This window comes from Triturus cristatus, chromosome 1_2 (assembly GCF_964204655.1).
Source record: "Triturus cristatus chromosome 1_2, aTriCri1.1, whole genome shotgun sequence".
NCBI lineage: Eukaryota > Metazoa > Chordata > Amphibia > Caudata > Salamandridae > Triturus > Triturus cristatus.
Window position 1 is genome coordinate 1,079,971,319 of NC_140580.1, and position 14,356 is coordinate 1,079,985,674.

At 44.7% G+C, this 14,356-nt stretch overlaps 1 protein-coding gene across 2 annotated transcripts in view; it reads left to right on the forward strand.

The window, feature by feature from the left end:
* Positions 1-14,356, forward strand: part of SNAPC4 (small nuclear RNA activating complex polypeptide 4) — a 267,076-nt gene that overhangs the window by 164,918 nt on the left and 87,802 nt on the right. For both annotated transcript variants that reach the window (XM_085613150.1, XM_085613161.1), the window contains exon 16: positions 10,062-10,547. In XM_085613150.1, the coding sequence (XP_085469276.1) occupies positions 10,062-10,547 (486 nt within the window). The remainder of the gene's footprint in view (positions 1-10,061; positions 10,548-14,356) is intronic.

The window sequence follows — 14,356 nt, forward strand, 5'->3', positions numbered from 1 at the left end:
CAGAGGGCTTTACATGTTATGAGTATACGTTTACTTGAATTACATGAGGGGATTCATAAGAGTCGAAAAAACCATAAAATGTTTAGAAACCATACATCATTTAAGTATTAGCACAAAAAAAGTCATGGCTGCTTGCCTTGATTTTAAGATATGGCTACAGACGGCCTTCGCTGTTTGACTGATTTTTTGGTATCAGTTCTTATAAATGCACACCAAGTGGACTTTCGGCTCTTCCTTATAGGAGGATTACTCTCTCAGCTGATTCTTTTGCAACTGTTTCTGTTGTAGATGTTTCTGTTGTAGATGTTTCTGTTGCAGCTGTTTCTGTTGCAGCTGTTTCTGTTGCATCTGTTTCAGTTGCATCTGTTTCAGTTGCAGCTGTTTCTGTTATAGCTGTTTCTGTTGCAGCTGTTTTTGTTGTAGCTGTTTTTATTGCAGCTGTTTCTGATATTTCTGTTGCAGCTGTTTCTGCTGCAGCTGCTTCTCATGCAGTTTGTGTTGCAGTTGTTTGTTGCAGCTGTTTCTATTGGAGCTGTTTTTATTGCAGCTGTTTCTGTTGCAGTGGTTTCTGTTTCAGCGGTTTCTGTTGCAGCTGTTTCTGTTGCAGCTGTTTCTGTTGCAGCGGTTTCTGTTGCAGAGGTTTCTGTTGCAGATGTTTCTGTTGCAGATGTTTCTGTTGCAGCTGTTTTTATTGCAGCTGTTTCTGTTGCAGCTGTTTTTATTGCAGCTGTTTTTATTGCAGCTGTTTCTGTTGCACCTGTTTCAATTCCGTGTGCTCGATCTGTGTATTTACATCTGTCTTTAGCATGGCAGAAAGAGGTCAATAGTAGTAGGGTTTTGGCTTCAGTGAGCATGTCTCCATTGTAGGAGTCCACCGAGGGAGTGTCTCATGACCATTCATTCATGCCAGACAGAGAGTGAGTGCACAAATATAATTCACCAAAGAGAATGCCTGCAAGACAACATATAAGATTTCTATGGAAATATTCCGGTTCTCTTCATCGCCTGAGGTTTTTTCTGAACATGCACTGGTGGCCGGTGTCCCTTGTCTGATCCTGTGTTTCTTTGTTCACTAACCTCCAACCAGTTCATGTTGGATTACTTGTATGAGCCCGTCTCTGGAGTGATTTCATTGTGTTGATGCATGCAATGAGTGAATGCGCATGAACAGGAGACATACACTGATCACAGTAAGCACCTATGATTGCCCCCTTTCCCAGAGAAATACACCGGCCACTTGTTCACATGTTGAGACCCTTCAAAGGGCCAGGCATGATAGTTAAATAGAAGTGTATATAAAATCATCTGTAATCATTTCATCGATATTGATAGGTTTTATATAGCATGCGAATGCCGTAAGGCGTCTTGGCGCTAGAGTCAGCCAGAAAACATAGCACTGAAGCAGTAACTTATACACAAGGATATCAACGAGGAAGAGAAAACAGCCAGGTCTTAAGATCTTTCCTGAAACCAAGCATGTTTGCTTGACTTGAAGTCATTGTTTGCTTTCAGCCAGGGATCGTTGAGGCAGCTCTAGAACATATAGTGCTTTCTTCTTATATGTACTGTTTAAAGTATGTATTGATAAGAGGAATAAATACCATCTTTAGGTGATTTCCATTATTTTCCCCAGCCAGCACATTAAAAGGGTGGTGGCCAGGCGGCAACCCTATGAACAAGCTGCGATTACGGTCTCAAGATGTATGAGCCCAATACTGAGTGACATCATTGCCGTTGTTTCGTGCCCGGTGTGAATGAGCATCACCAGTAGACAGACTGATCACAGAAGGATAACTTATGAAGGAGGAGCCACACAAAACATAAAAACATTATCCCGGAAAATGTGCAGGGTGTGCTCATGTCCTGAGGTCTTCTTTGAGTAGGCACTTTTGATTAGTGTTTCTCCTCTCTACATGTATTTTTGATCGCCAGTCTCCAAGCATTTCACTGGTATATAAGTTGTGTGTGTGCATATTGAACATGTTATGATTACTCTCTCGTGTTGTATGAGTCCGCCTCTGTTCATGGTCTTATGGCTTTCCCTGTTCATATGTTGGTGACAAGTATTTCTCTTGTGAGGAGGAAGTAACAGGGTTTTCTCTGCTATACATGCTCTCACCGTGTGGTATGCCGCTAGTTTGGCCTGGTCATAGTTGCATTGGTTTATGAGCTGTTTCTATTGCAGTGTGTTATTGGTGTACTTACTTCAGTCCCTAGTACAGTGATTGAAATTCACCATCCCTGACCATGAAGGGATTAGTGGCCCAGGTTGTTTGATTCTACCTTCAGTGTGCTTTCATTGCAACTGATTCAGGGAAGGAGAGAATGCCTATCTCTCAACTCACTTGTATTTGGCGGGTGCCACCCTCTTTTTGCTTCTATTCTCCCTTCTAACAACAAAATACCTCTATAGGCTTTGATGGGTCACACACTTTTCAAACCTATCTAGCCCTGCAATAAATGTGTCCATTGTACTTCATCTCAGTGGGATCACCCTATTCATCACTTGTGTTCACCCACAGTTTGAGGTCAAGAGGTTGGCAGGTGTGAGAATTGGCATGAACCTTCTCAACAAGCTGCGATTACGTGTACTCTCTTGTCTAATTTACGCAAACATTTTCCTGTAAGTGGTGTTGTAATTACAAATTATGTAATAGGTAACATTCCAACATGGCGAGCGTCAGCCACAAAAGGTTCCACCACAGCTAGCCCCTTGTTTATGTTTACACTGTTACCTCAATGACGTATAATTTTCTTTTTAACCACCCACTAGGAGTAAACAACCTACCTGTGACCAAGGCGACTTGATCGCCGAATCGCATTGGGAGTTTGTGCTTTCCTACATGTACAACAGATTAATTGATCAAAACTTCAGGTGCAAGCTACATTGGAGTGCACTTTCAAGATGGCATTTCCAGTCTCATATGTTTTTTGAGTCTTTTTAGGACTTCAGAAGCATTTACCCATTGCCTTACCAATTCTCTAATACACTCATCTATTCATCCAACCATCTGTCAGTGTATTTGGACTCATTCATCTATACGTTTCTCAACCATTCATACATGTACTCAATCATCCATTCCTCAATGCAGCCAACAGCTCATCCAAAGCTACACTTTTTTTTTGTAAATTTATTTTTATTTTCAGTAAACAGTAAAATAACAATAATCAGGAGGCACAAGGTCAAAACATATAGATATCCCGATATTCCATCTAATATTCAGCTTGGTTTTTTAAGACAGCTTTAGGGTGGGTTGTGTACTAGCGTCATCATTGTGGCGTCCCACCTATGCACGTAACACCCCATAGGAAAATCACAGTATTCAGTTACAAACGGCTATATCACATCATTTCGTCAGGGTCTTGTGCTATAATCGGTAATGAGCATAGCTCCCCCCTATATATGTTCCATCCTTGCCACAGCCGTATCCATTTTTTCGGGCACCCCCTGCGTACGTATACAGTTTTTTCAGCTACCATAGCTATATCCATGTCTTTACACCATTCTGCGATAGTGGGGGCGGCCACTGCACCCCAGTGTCTTGCGATATTCTTTTTTGCCATCATCATTCCCAAGGTTGCCCATGTTTGTCGTGTGATATTAAGGTCTGTGGGCTCCCATATATTTTAAGAGGCAACGCTTGGGGTCAGGCGTGACTGGGTTCCCGCTGAATCGTGTGATTTTTCCCATTACCAATCTCCAATATTCCACTATCACAGGGCATTCCCAGATACTATGGAAACAAGTGCCAGGTGCCCCACACCCCCTCAAGCAAAGTGGAGTGTCCGCTCTCCCCATGTGGTGAAGTGTCAGCCGTGTGTAGTACACTCTGTGCAGGATCTTAAGTTGTATCAGGCGAAGTCGGGATGGGATTGCCACTTCCCTGGGTGCGGCTAATGCGTCCTGCCAGTCTGAGTGGTCCAGTTCTCCCAGGTCAGCGACCCATTTATCACGGAGCTTTTGCATGGGGTCAGGTGTGTTATTAATGATTTTCCGGTACGTCATGGAAATTGCCCTTTTGTCCATATGCTCTGTAAGTAACCTGTCTTCTAGTGGGGATGCCTCGGGTAAGCTGGTGGAGGGCGGGATTGCCGCCTCTAAGGCGTGCTTTATTTGATAGTATCGGAAAAGCTCAGTTGGTGCCATCCCATATTTGGATTGGAGTTGCTCGAATGTAATCATCTTCCCCTGTATCCAGAGGTCTCTGACCCTGGAGATGCCGAAAGCATCCCATTTGTGGAATACCTTTCTCTTACTCAGTCTGCCCAGTCTGTTCGTGACCCAAAGTGGAGTGGCCCGTGTGATTTTGTTCTGCCAGCCCAGTTTTCTATGTACTGTGTGCCATATTTGGAGGGTGTGCTTCGTCGGACCCAGTAGGGCCTGCGGCTTACCGTAGATTGCACGATGCAGACCTTCGTCTCCCATTCCTACCCTATCCAGTCCATAAGCCGGGTCCGTGTGAGGGATATGGAGCCAATTATTTATTACGGGTAGTTGGGAAGCCCAATAGTAGGTCTGGATATTAGGGAGTGCGATTCCACCATCGTACCATGTTCGATACAGCTTAACCATTGCTATGCGAGCCGGCTTGTTGTCCCAAAGGAGCTTAGTGACCTCTGCTTCTATAGCCCGGAAGTACGATTGGGGGATCAGGAAAGGAGTATTTTGGAGGGCGTACAGAAAACGTGACAGAGCCATCATTTTAAAGAGCGCTGCCCTACCTAGGAGTGTTAATGGTAGCGATTGCCAGTACTTAGTGTCTCGCTGCAACCTCTGCAGTGGGGCATGGAGATTGAGGGCTGCGAATATCTCGGGGCTGTGCGTTATATGTATCCCTAGGTATTTGAAGTGGTCTGTCACTATTTTAACGTTACAGCCAACTGGTAGTCGAGGTGGGGGGCCGTGTAAAACATAGAGCACTGACTTCGCCCAATTGATAGTGTATCCTGAGAATCTCCCATAGGACTCACAGATATCTAGGAGGCAAGACAAGGATCTGCTCGGAGAGGCCAGGTATAGGAGGACATCGTCTGCGTACAGCGATATACGGTCCTCGTAGTCGGCAGTCCATTGGAGCCCACGTATAAGCAGGTCCTGTCGTACCCATCCCGCCAGGGGCTCCAGTATGAGGGTGAAAAGCAGTGGCGATAGTGGGCAGCCCTGTCGTGTGCCTCAATGCAGCGCAAATTCTCTGGAGATGTGGCCATTCGCCACCACGTGCGCCAGGGGATTAGTGTAGAGGAGTTGTATCCACGAGCAGAACTTGGGGCCAAATCCTAGCTTTTTGAGGACCGCAAATAGGAAAGGCCACTCGACCGTGTCGACGGCCATTCTTGCATCTAATGAGAGTATAATGGCGTCCTCTTGAATCGTGTGCCTGCGTCCCATAACACCATGTAAGCCGTAGGTTTAGAGCCGTATTTCTCCCTGGCATGAAGCCCCAATTGGTCGGGGTGTATTAATTTGGGTAGGTACGGTGTGAGTCGGTTGGCCAAGGTTTTGGCCATCATTTTGGCTTCCGCATTTATCAGGGATATAGGCCTGTAGGAGGTGCAGTCTATCTGGGGCTTCCCAGGTTTGCAGATGGCCACTATAGTCGCTAAGCGCTGATCTCGTGGTTATTCGCCCATCTCCAGGCCCGCCTCAAACATCGTTAAGAAATGGGGTGTCAAGGTCGCAGCGTTATGCTTAAACCATTCCACGGGGATTCCGTTGGGGCCGAGGGCCTTCCCCGGCTGAAGTTTATGTATTGCTAAGGCCAGTTCGTCTGCCGTAAGCTTTGCTTCTAGAAGTTGAGACTCCGCCTCCGCTAGTTTAGGAAGCCGGATGTCACGGAGGAAGTCATCTAGTTCCTCCTGCGTGTGTGAATGTGCGGAGGCATAGACTTGTTCGTAATGTTGTGCTAGGAGATCTACCACCTCCTGTGGGCTCTGCGTGGTTTCTCCCGTGGGCAGGCTGAGTTCTGCAACCCATCTGTCCGCGGTCTCGCGCTTATCAAGCCAGGCTAGTAGTTTGCCAGCTTTGTCGCCCATTTCGTATATTGTATGTTGTGTTGCCGATAGCCGTGACTTAGTATCTTCCGACAGATGGTCTTTATATTCTTGTTGTTTGACCAATAGCCTATGTGCAAGATCGTTAGAGGGCGCTGAGCCCAGATCCCTCTCCAGATTGGCGATCTCTCCCTCAAGTGTCTCCATTTGCTTGGTTTTTTCTCTCTTATGTTGTGTTATGAGGGAGATTGCCTGCCCCCGGAATACGGTTTTGTATGCCTCCCATAGGGTAATTGGTGAGGGGACTGAGGTTTCGTTTTCGGCAAAATAATACGTGGTAGCTTCTAGTAGACCCTGCTGGATTTTTCAAATATCCAGGATAGATCGGGTACGTCCTACGTGTATTTAGTGTATGCCAGGTGTAAGTAATGCTAAGTGGGGAATGGTCGGAGATACCTCTCGCCAGGTGGGAGACCTCCAAGAAGTGTGCTATTTCACCCACCGGTGCCAATATGTGATCTATTCGTGAGAAGCTGTTATGGGCGCCCGAGTGGTATGTGTATTGTCGCTCCTGCGGGTGACGGTGCCACCAGACATCCGCGAGGCCCAGCGTCTCCATGAAGTCCATAAGCGCAGAGTGCGCCCTATGCTGATGTCGTGGAGGTGTGCAGTTGATGGTGTCATCCAACGTAGCGTTGAGATCGCCAAGTTTAGCTACACTTTGATTTTCGCAATCAATCACCAAGCTATTTACACAATCAAACAAACAAAATTGCCAATCAATGACGAAGCTCTTCATTAAAATAAAGGCAAGAGCAGTTTATTGGCTTTGGACATGCTTGTTCCATTATGTAAAACACTGTCTCTTTGTTTGAAGACTTGCCTCAAGTTAGCTGATTTCCTTCCAGCACCAAAATTGTTTTCTTTCCTTCTCAACCCAGCACATCCACTTTATTTCCTCCACAGTCTCCTTTCTTTCGGCCTCTGCCCCAGAATAACATATAGCTTTTCTCTGTATGTTTTCTGTTTGATCCAAAAGATCATTGTCTCATAATCAGTCCGGCAGTGCATGCTGTAGGGGCCTTCTGTTGATGGGAGACAGCCTTGTTGGCAACACACACTTACTCCACCCCAAGGAGACCATCTTTGATCACTTAAACATCCTCCTGTTTCCTCCCTCCCTCCTCACACACCGTGTAGCATTTTGGTGACAATCCAACTCACCCCTTTCTGCAGTTCTGGTGTGGCATCTGGAAAGAATGTTGCTTCCGATCTTGTGACACTCAATTTACTGTGTGAACCTACCCTGTCCTTGGCTGGTGCATGCAACATTACCAGACCGTGGTGCAGTAGAAGTTGATGTCACCATCATGAAAAGGCATATCCATTTCTTGTTACACTTGCATCATGTTTTCGTTCAGAAGGAGCAATGCACAAGAAGGACTATTCTTCATGATATAATGATGCCTCTCTGATTAGCTAATGGGTCATTTGGTCTTAACGGAATTCTAAATTTCTTCAAACATATTTTGTTGTCAGCTGTGCAGGAGCACTGCACTCATGCTGCTAAATTACCAGAAGGACAGTAGGCAGTTTGTAAATAGTCAACTCTTGTCAATTTCAACAGAACTCATGTAACTGAAGCCTTCTTAACAGGCTTTGACCACTGCAGAGCTCAAAGACCAGATGTTCAGAGCGAACATGGAAAAAAGAGATGAACTTTCTCATCTAGGGTTTTGGGTTATCCGAGTGAAGTACTTTGCTCTACAATGATTCCTGATGTGACTCGCATGCATAGTATATTAGTAGTCACCTTGTAAATGTAAATAAATGTAAATGTCAAGGTACTTATAGAGCGCACTGTCACCAGACGGCCACCTTGCGGTGTCGCCTTTGCAGTTTCCTGGCGCTGATACTCATACCGCTGTGGAACCCCTCCCTGCTTTCCCTGTGAAGTGTCCACTCCTGGGCACCCCCAGGGTGAAGCCAGGCATCCTTAGCGCTGTTGGGGCCGGTGTGGAGGCTAAGCAAGCTATTGCCCAGAGTTGCAGCGTGGGGCCCGTGATTAGAATAGGCACCGAGGCGAGAATAGACAGGTCCGAGGAAATTGAGCCCGAGCCCCGCCGAAGCGGGAATCGAACCCTGGTCCCTGGCCAGAACTCTGCTTCAGGGTCTGCCGCTCTAACCATTGAGCCACACTCCTCCACTTGGAAAGGTTCAGAGTTGATTACCTCTAATTAAATGCTACTTGCCTTGCAAGTATTAGGGACCTATTTCCACTACTGTTACTCCCAGTTTTATCTCATTCTTTGCTTGCTCTGCTTTCCTATTACACTTGATGTCATAGTTTCGCGACCTATTGACATCTGCAGGACTGCTACATTCTAGCGGGCACTACAGACAATTCACCCTAGACGAGCCAAGCCCAAGAAGGACAATCAATGCCTTTTATTCATTCATATGAGGTAGACTTTTGTTAAAAGCAGCTAGGAATATCAGAGGATACACCTTAATCAAGTTTTTGTAAGGTGTTTTTTTTGCTCATTTCTTTTATTAAAGTTTGAATTGTTTAATTCTTTCCTGATCTCTTTTGCGCCACAAATATGTCCATGATTGGTGCCCTTCAGATACTGAGGTATTTAATCAAAATAGTGAATTCCATATATTATATAGACACATCCCACTACATTAGGGCTCTTTCGGACATTCTAAAGACATAGCTTTAAGTACCAGAAAGTATTCTCTTTTGGGCTCTACACATAAGGTTCCTCATGAGGGAAGAGGTGGGGTGCTGCGGCCAGGGCGACTGACTCCGGAATCTGGGGATCACGGTTCGATCTTCGGTGCAGGCGGCAGACGAGCCCAGCATCATGTGACTCTGGGCAATAGCTTGCTTAATCTTCCCAACGGCCCCCAGCGCCTAGCGACCCTTACGGGTGATTGTTCGCGCTTTACAAATGTGGATTATTATTATTATTATCATGTGAAGGTCTAAGGACATTAATGCAATTCGATTCATACAGCAATTTCTTTAAGTTGAGAGTGATCTACCTGGACATTTAGGAATTTTTCAGTCTTCCAGGAACAGCCACCCTCTTACAAATGACAGCAACACAACTATTAGGCAGCAGAGAAAATTATTTATATCCAGAGGCAGTTCTGTGTGATGGTGATTGGACTCTCTTTACACAATTGGGCACCTCTCAACCTTGCAATTTGCTTCAAGAACTGTGTTCTGACTTTTTCATCCATTAAACGTTGTTCCCCTATTTTATCCCTGTTAAATATATGTTTAATGATAATTTGCGCCCTGCATTAACGTGTCATATGGTATCTTTTTTCACCATTAGTTTTTTGAGTTGACTTGTATTTTTTTCTAAAAGAGATTGACATTTTAATTTTAACCAGTGGATTTCTTTTTCAATTTCTTTCACAGAGTTGATTTCTGACGATATAGTTGAGACAGTTGCTCTAGAACCAAGTTTTGGCAAAGCCAATAGGTATCGCCTATGCAAAAGCTACTGTGATGGATAAGAAAAAAAGCCTAACCTGCAGCAATCCTTCGTCAAACTGGGTTTCCTGGATACATTCATTTGGGCATATAAGCATGTAGCATTTATGCCAACAAACTGTTTGCTATTTTGGGCAGGGTACATCTATTTTTAAAATATTTTTTTAATTTTGAGATAACTTTACAGGCCATACCCATAACTCTTCCTTTTATCAGGGTACCGTGCGGTCTACCAGCGAACTCCGTGATGTAGAAATTACGTCTCCTTGTCTATAAAGTTGCCTTTTTTTAAACTGCTGGTTTGTAGCTCCAAAATCGTACTGTAGGCCTTGAGAGTAAGACGTATGCATACAAGGCACTATCTAAGCAGGCAGTACAGGCTTTTTAGAATGCCACATTTTTCAAATGTCTGTATCATGTTTCATAATCAGTGCATGGGAATCTTGCTGAAGAGGGAATTGAATATCAACAAAAAAGACATATGGGCACTAAATCAGGGTAAACAATCATGCCTGATGGATGGTGTTTTCATAGTGTGTAATTAATGTGTTTCTTTTAGAAAAAGAAGAAAAGGCTGAAGAAGAAGAAAGATGAGGAGAATGAAAATATCAACCTCCCGGAAAGTTCGGAAGAGGAGGAGGACATGAGCAGTGAGAGCAGCACTGATGAGACCGAAGAGATGGAGATTGAGTTCATGGACAGCTCTGAAGAAGAAGCTGAGCCAGTCAGGGTTATCAGACGCCCTACATATTCTGTTCCAGCAGTAGACCTTTGGGTACCAACTCAAGATCAAACTCTGGAGCGAAGACACAAAATCATTACTGCACTCAGCATATCGAGAAGTACACAGTGTTCCAAAAATTTAAAAGAACCTTCTGCTAAAGATGCCACGCCAGCTTGTCGCAAGAAAGTAGGCCATTCTTTTGATGAAGGTAACGAACCAGTGGCAGACACACCATGGTGTTTCAGTACTATACTGAAAGGATTTGGAAGCTCATACTTGACAGATGTTACTACGGATGATCCAACACAGATGTTGAAAGAGGTAACATAATTTCACTAAACTCACTTCACTTGACCACAGAAATATCAAAAAGGATGCTCCAAATTTAGTATGAATATATAGGCTATGATGTCAGCGGTTTCAAGTTTGCGTTTATTGTATTGGCCAGATCATGATCTTTGCATACAAATATTTATATAAACAAAATGGAAGGCACATAAATTAAACTAACAGAGGTGAGGGTATTATTTTAATGATACAATCAATGAAGACAAATAATTTCAGAAAGAAAAATGAAATCATCCCCTCCCCTTTGATTGTCAGTGTAAGCCTTACTGTTGTTCAGTTTGACAAATTTGTAATTCCAAAGTAGATACAATGAATGGTTATGGTCTCCTGGATTCAAAATGGGCGACAACCTATTTGATTAATTACACACCAGTGACTGTGGTAGTGATTATATGGGGCAATATGTCTCAAATGTTCCAAAACATCTAAATTGGCTTTCTCAAAAAGGACTCCTTTGCTAAGATTTACACTTTAGTCTCTATTAGGCCAAATCCCACAAGTCCTTGCATGGGCTTCAAAATTTCTTGCTGGGCTTTTAAAGTTATCTTGTGTATACGTTTAACAAGTTAAAGAAGTGTAGGGTGCATAGAGATTCCAAGGGATATTTGCTATTGCTTGGAGTCCTTTTTTCTCTTCTCATTGGTTGGCCTGTCATTTTACTTTTCTGAAGTTGATTAATCGGAAAGATTAATCTGTATTTTTGGACACTTGCATCCAAGCACTCTCCCTTTTCCCATAGAAAAGGACCGAAAACTGATTCTATAGTTGAAAATTCAGAGCTTTGTAGGTTAGGATAGGATGAATATTTATAAAGCGCACTGAAACCAAATGGTATCAAGGCGCTGGGCGAGACAGAAAAGAGACTATCACCAACCAGCTAGGAGGCAAAAGGCCAGGTCTTTAAAAGCTTCTGAAAGAACTCGAGTGAATCCGCCCCAGTGATACAGGCGGGCAAAGAATTCCAGAGTTTAGCGGTCGCCACAGAAAATGAGCGGCCACCCCATTTGGACCTACGATATCTGGGAGAGACAAGTTTTTTCTGAGTAGAGGATCTAAAGGTTCTGCCTGGAATGTACCAATGGAACAAGGTTTTAAGATGTGATGAGCATATGCCATGCATAGCTTTGTACACCAAGTTAAGGGCCTTTAAGGTGATGCGCTTCCTGATCGGAAGCCAGTGCAAGGCACGGATTCCTTCCCTGACGGACTGGTGTTTAGGGATGCTAAGAATGAGCCTTGCCGCAGCGTTTTGCACCACCTGAAGCTTATTTAGAGAGCCTATGCTGACATTGAGGTATAATGCATTGCAGTAGTCTAACTGAGAGGTTACTAGTGCAATGATGGTGGGCCGATGTAGCTCAGAGGGAATGTACGGCAGCACTTTCTTCAGAGTTTTAAAAATATAGAAGCAGGTACTAACTGTGCGGTTCACTTGGGCATCAAAAGATAGGCCCTCATAAAAAAAGGACTCCCAGATTTTCGCCCATTGTCACTGGAACAGGAAGGGGACTTTAGGTTTTGGGCCACCAGGCGGTAGACCAAATCGAGGTTTGAGGGCTGAAAACCAACATTTCGGTTTTATCTGTGTTGATTTTAAGTGAATTGTCCTTCATCCATTGTATTATACTGTCATACATTGATTGAATTTTTGGGCAGCCAGCTGCAAATCATTGGAGATAGAAATTATGATTTGCGTGTCATCCGCATAAAAGAGGACCTGAAAGCAAAAAGATCTCCGCAAAGAAGCCAGGGGGTCACATAAAAGATTAAAAAGGGTGGGGCTGAGTGAGGAGCCTTGGCTTTGAACCCGCCAAAACTGACATTAGTTCTGCCATGCATAAAAGAGTGAGGAAGCTGCAGGGCCTCCTGGTGACTCCTGCTTCCCGCAGTCGCTGAAGCATGCGAATGGTGTCAAATGCCGCTGAGAGGTCGAGCAGAATCAGCACTGCTGATCCGCCCTGGTCGACCTGCATGCGGATACAGTCCGAAGCTGCTACCAAGGCGGATTCTGTGCTATGACCTGTCCGAAAACCATTCTGAGAGCTGTCCAGGATGTCCTGAGCTTCAATATATTTCATAAGCTCGATGTTGATAAATTTTTCCAGCATTTTGGCGGGGTGGGTAGGAGAGAAATACGCCTATAGTTCTTCAACTCTGACGGGTTGGCATTGGGCTTCTTAAGAAGAGGAGAGACAGTGGCTTCCTTCCAGATGTTCGGGCATTGCCCAGATAAAAGAAAGACTTTGCACAGGAAATCGGCTGTAAGTTTGGGAGCAAGTTTGAGTGTGGACACCCTACACGGATCCGTGGGAGCACCAGTTTTGAGGCCAAGGAAAAGTTCCATTATGCAAGGGATTGTAATAGAAGGGAAGGATGCCAAAGCAGGCATATGAGGGAAGGATGCCAGAGACAACTCTGCGGCAAGGTCAGTTTCCTCAGCGAACTGTTACTGCTTATGCATGAATGCATTATATGTGCCGTGCGATCTTAGCATTGCATGGAGCAGTGGCATAAGCACTTGTATTTTGTATGGCACAGCGAGTCAGAACCTCCTTTACTCAAGTTTGGTGAATTCCTAATGCAGGGCCTCCTTTGATACCCATGGTCCTATCTTTTTTTGCTCTTTCATCTATTCATATTCTACATTGTCCACCTGTGGACTGCAGTGATCCAGTTTTAAGCAATGGACATTGTGTCAACAGCTCTTTACAGCAGCTGACTCGGATGCCCTCTATAACCTTTGCTTGGTGAACAGGCATCCGGTGTATGCCTCCAGAACAAAAGTGCATTGATCTTTCAGAAGACATAGGAGATGGTCAGTTTGTAAGAGGAGCTAGGAAGTGTGTAATGGTCATAATCGTTGGATGTTATACTGAGTACCCTTACTGCCTGTGAGGTATCGAGGTCTCTGCGCTGAGGCCACACTCACCAGACATACACAAGTGGTGTATATATCTCTAGTGTCACCAGGCTGTTTTCTCACACCATAACCCTTTCCTCCCATCGGAACAAGACAACTTGTTTCAAATGGTTGAAGTACTCAGAGTCCCAGACAAGGCATCAAGGACCAGAGGGCTGTTCAACATGAAACCTTCTTGTTCCTTAGACTCTGACACACCGTCTAGTGGATCAGACTCATTCCCTCGTTTGGGTGCAGACAGCTCATGCTGCATGAACACCATGGGAAAGAGCCAGCCTCTCTTTCTGGGTGTGGTGCTGCAGCATGAGGCTGTTCGGAGCAAAAGGCAGGTTAAATCTCCTTACCTGGGAATAGATCAGGAGACTCTGGAGTCAGGTCCAGGTTCTCCTTTAGTCAGGTTTCTGCTTCAGTTCTAGTATGCCCAGGCTGGCCCATCTCTAACCACCCCTCTATCCATGCTGTTAAGCCACCTCCAGTGCTGTGCAGGTTGCAGAGGAGTGAGAGAGTGGGCCCATCAGTGAGCAGGGAACCTTGCCAGAAGAAAAGGGACAAGAGGCTGTTTCCATCCATGTTTCAACACATAATCAGTAGCACTAAACACAAGGGCCATTAGAAGAAGTGGGAGGCAGCATTGGCATCCGCCAAGTTAGTCTGTAAAGACAGGCAATCAGTTTTAGAGGGATGCTGCTGTAATATTAAAATGAGCATGTGACTTCACCATCTTCTCTGCTGGCCCAGATCTTGGGGGACCAGGAGCTGGCATTGGTCTCCCAGCAGACCTGCACAGTTCTCAAGAACCACTTTTCTTTTCAGAGTTTTATATAGCGAAAACTCGACCTGAAGATATCAGGTATCAGAGCAC